This window comes from Myotis davidii, unplaced genomic scaffold, assembly GCF_000327345.1.
Source record: "Myotis davidii unplaced genomic scaffold, ASM32734v1 scaffold651, whole genome shotgun sequence".
NCBI lineage: Eukaryota > Metazoa > Chordata > Mammalia > Chiroptera > Vespertilionidae > Myotis > Myotis davidii.
This window is the reverse complement of record NW_006283994.1, coordinates 1346228-1350585: the sequence shown is the minus strand read 5'-3', so window position 1 is coordinate 1350585 and position 4358 is coordinate 1346228. Positions and strand designations below refer to the sequence as shown.

At 61.7% G+C, this 4358-nt stretch overlaps 1 protein-coding gene across 1 annotated transcript in view; it reads left to right on the top strand.

Annotated features, from left to right (window-relative positions):
* Window positions 1-4358, top strand: part of LAMC3 (laminin subunit gamma 3) — a gene marked incomplete at its 5' end in the record, with an annotated part of 65122 nt that overhangs the window by 23786 nt on the left and 36978 nt on the right. The window contains 3 exon segments of the mRNA XM_015567746.1: window positions 1851-2039; window positions 2126-2243; window positions 2584-2682. Coding sequence (XP_015423232.1) covers window positions 1851-2039; window positions 2126-2243; window positions 2584-2682 — 406 coding nt within the window.

Below are 4358 nucleotides of genomic sequence, written 5' to 3'. Positions count from 1 at the left end.
CCCCCCACCGCACCCCCCCCCGACCAAGTCCCCCCCAGTGGAGGTGTTTGTTGTGGGAGGGCTGGGAAGGTCCCCCAACTTGTTCCTTTGTTTCAACTGCTGCAACCGCAGCTGCTAATGAAAGCCAGGCCACCCTGGTCCCAGCCTGTCCCACAGCCCCCGGCAGCCCGCCATGTTCCCGCCCCTGTGATGTGGCTTGGACCACATGGGGAGGGGACGGGGCTGTCAGCCCTTCTCCAGGGACACGGGGCTGTGCACGCACGGGGTGGGTGGGGGGACCCACCACCTTCCTCCCAGCCTGGTGCCCCAGCCTGTCTCCCTGATCATCACTTGTCCGGTGCGTAGCAGGTGTCACCAGCACCGGCTCCCAGTGGGCTTAGCCGCCGCAGGCAGGAGTTTGGGCCCTGGGTCCCCTGTCCTCTTGGGTCGGGTCACTGGCTGCTAGAGCTGGGACAGGGCGGGCACAGCCTACTCCGTGGGACAGGGTGCCGGGACCCTAATGGTTTCCTGCTGCCCTCGCTGGCCTGCCTCCACCAGGGAGTCCTCCCACAGCCAAGGAAGCTGTGCTGACTGGCTCACTTGTTCCGAGCCTGGAGCCGTCTCCATGGTGAGGACACAGAAGGCCAGATGCTGCTCTGGCCACGTCCTCACCCCTGTGGTCACATCTTTGTCACCCCAGTCACCAGCCTGGAAACGGGGGCTTCGTGCCTGACCTCCCACCTCCCCGGTCCCAGCAGCCCCTTAGCCCTAAATCCAGCCTGGTCCGCATCCCTCCAGCCCACCTGTGTCCTTCTCTGCAGCCAGTGCCCCATCGCCCCTCCCTGGGTGCCCAAGCCCCCTCTTCCCTGCTGGCCCGGCTTCCCTCCTGCTCTCCCTGCCTGCGGCCCTGGGGGCTCTTGAAAGTGCAAGTGTGATTGCATTCCCCTCTTAACCCCCCACAGCCCCTCGCCCCAAGGAGGAGTTCACTGCCCAGCCTCCGGGTCAAGCCGACCTCTAGCCCTCTGGGCTGGCCCTGCCCCCTCCCTGTCCTGTCACACTGCACAGCGTCCCCACCCTCCTCCCTGCCCTACACAGGACAGACGCTGCGTGAATCTTCTTCTCTGGTTCCACAGTTTATCTCTGCTCTCACCTCCTGCCTGGGACTCTCCCCTCCCTCCCGTCCCCTCCTGCAGCAGCCAGCTCCTTCCTGCTCACCCCTCAGATGCCCCTGTAGCTGTGACTCCCTCCGAGAAGGCTTGCCACTGTCCCCAGGACAGCTGTAGGGCCCCTCCTCAGCCCCCAGCACCCGCCCCCCGCAGGGTGTGCGCGGGTGGCTGCATCTGGCCGCCGTCAGTGTGCAGTGTGCGCGGGAGCCGGGATCATACTGCTCATGGCTCCCCCGCCCCTGCCCTGCTCACCACAGGAGTCATCACAGAGCCCATCCTTAGCACGTAGGTTGTTTTAAATGAATCTACGAGTGAATGAAGGGTGACGTGGATTTTCCTGCTTCTCAGTTACCCCATGATCACTGGGGACCAGGTTCACACAGATCCACAAGCGATCCTGGAGTGAGCCACACTGCCACTCCCAGGCGGCCTGTCTGATTCATGACCAGGTGACTGTCCCTCCTCGATTGCCTCAGAGGGCCCTGTGTTTTGGGATATTTATTAATGGTGCCCCCTCTGCTCATAAAAGTACCCTGTTTTGGAAGATCAATCCATTGGTCTCCATATCCTTGATCAAGCCGGGCCTGAACTCCATTTATGACCCTCCCCAAGCTGCCTGCTCATTCCACAGAAGGAGGCTGATTGGCACGGACTCCCATCCTGCCACATGCCACGGCCGCTGACACCCCCACCTCCTGCCCACAGCTTGCAACTGCAGCGGCCACTCCGAGCAGTGCGTGTTCGACCAGCAGCTCTTCCGCAGCACGGGCCACGGTGGGCGCTGCCTCCACTGCCGCAACCACACAGCCGGGCCGCGCTGCCAGCTCTGCCAGGAGAACTTCTACCGCTGGAAGCCCTGGATGCCCTGCCAGCCATGTGACTGCCACCCGGCAGGTGAGTGGGCCCTGCTGCCCCAGCCACTAGGCTCGCCCCATTCCAGCCCCTGATGCCCTGTGTCCTTCCCCCCACCCCCACCCCAGGCTCCCTGCGCCTGCAGTGTGACGACTCGGGCACCTGCACCTGCAAGGCCACCGTGACGGGCTGGAAGTGTGACCGCTGCCTGCCCGGATTCCACTCGCTCAGCGAGGGAGGCTGCAGGTGAGGCGGCCACGCCGTGGGTGTGGGCGGCCCAGCAGGGGCACATGGCGGGGCATTTGGACTGGATGGATGGGTGGATGGAAGGTGCATGGATGGATGAGTGAGTGGACGGATGAATGGATGGACGGAAGAGTGGTGGGTCAGCAGATGGATTGCTGTTCAGGTGAGCGGATGGTCACTTCCTTGGCGAGGGGGGAGCAGTGAACGGGGGATGCAGGCTCGCGGGCCCGTCTGCCCCCTGTCCTTTCAGGAGTGAGGAGAGTGGAGGGTCCTTCCCAGGAGGATGGGCTGTTCCTCTCTGGAGTCGCTCACCTTTCCCCACGTCCTGTCTCCTTGGCAGACCCTGCACCTGCCATCCCGCCGGCAGCCTGGGCGCCTGCGACCCCCGCAGTGGGCGCTGCCCCTGCAAAGAGAACGTGGAAGGCAGCCAGTGTGACAGGTGGGTGAGCCCGTCTGGCAATGAGCCTGTGAGAAGTGGCCTCAGGCTTGCGGTGGTGCGAGGAGCAGGGGGCAGGGTCCTCGCAGACTTAGGCACCCCACCTCCTGGCACCTTCCTGGAGCCCATGGCTCTGCCATCTAGGAAGTCATCTGCAGGTTTTATTACTCTGTCATGCTGTGGCCCAGCACCACTGATGGTTCATAGCCTTGAAAATACGTCTTTATTTTTCTAGTTCAGAATCCTGAAAAGAAATTGCTGAAAAGGACAGGAGAGATCATCTAATCCAGGGACAGCAAATATATGACCCCCGTCCCATAACCCTCCCATCCCACACCCAGGGCAGACATCACTAATGGAACATTACCACACCCTCTCATCCCACAGCAGGGCAGACATCACTAATGGAACACTGCCACACCCTCTCATCCCACAGCAGGGCAGACATCACTAATGGAACACTGAGCAAATATATGACCCCCGTCCCATAACCCTCCCATCCCACACCCAGGGCAGACATCACTAATGGAACATTACCACCAGACCCACCCCCTCATCATCTCCCACCAGGGCGGGCACACTAGTGGGCACAGCAGTGTTTATCATGAGCCCTGTCGTAACCTCGGAATCCTTCTCATTGCCTGCTCCATGAAGCTCCTGCTGAGCTGAGGTCCACCTCTCTGCCATCCCATCATGGTGCACATGCAGCATTTAAAGCTCAACTAGGCAGAAGGACTTTGCAAAGTTTCCTCCTTCGTGTGTCTGGGGCTCCGAGCTCCACAGTGGGGTTTCCGTCCTCAGGCGCACGCTGTGTTCCTGGCTCTGGCTCCGGACTCTGAAACCCTTTGCAGCCAGCACAGAGGCTGCCCGGGCCCTGCTCCTCTGCCCGGGCCCTGCTCCTCTGCCCGGGCCCTGCTCCTCTGGCCACGGGCCTGTGTGTGACGTGTCTGACACAGCCTGACACTGCGGACTGTCTACGCCGGGCGTCCGCGCGGGGCCCGTGTTGGTTCAGGAAGAAGCCAGTGCCAAAGACTCTGCCCATAGCCTCGTCCACGCATGGCCTGTGGGCTCTGGGGAGGGGACTGGACTCCCTGCTTCATCTTCCTCCCCCCGAGACCCCTCAAGTGAGGAGGCAGCACGGAGTCAGGGAACCAGACCCCACCCGGTTCTCCCACGGCTCTGCCCCCCCCCGACCCCGCATCCTGGGCAGGTCCTCACTCGGAGCTGCCGCCCATTTGAGAGATGGGAGCCCTGCCCACGTGTGTCTGCAGAGCCTGCGGGGCGTTGGGGCAGCAGCCGCGTCTTATGAATCAGGTACTGCTGTCCGGGTGGCTCAGATGGGCCCCAGGCTCTGCTCATCGCCTCTCAGGGCTCCTGGGAGAAATGGTTGATCCGGGGGCTGGAGTGGGGAAAGGCAGATGAACTCACGTGTCCTGTTGCGCCAGAAAAGGAAAACAGATTTTTTTTAAAAACAAAAACAGGCCTAAAAACAACCAAGAAAAACAAAAAACAAAAACAAAACCCAGCCCAGAAGGGGCCTGAGTCCAGAGGCTGGAAGGATTTGGAGCCACAGCAATCCCGAGGTGCTGGGTTCTAACGGAGTCCACCCGGTGCGAAGAGATGAGTAAATAAATACCCGGGCCTACGGGCCGCGTCTTCCCTGCAGAATCAGAATATTA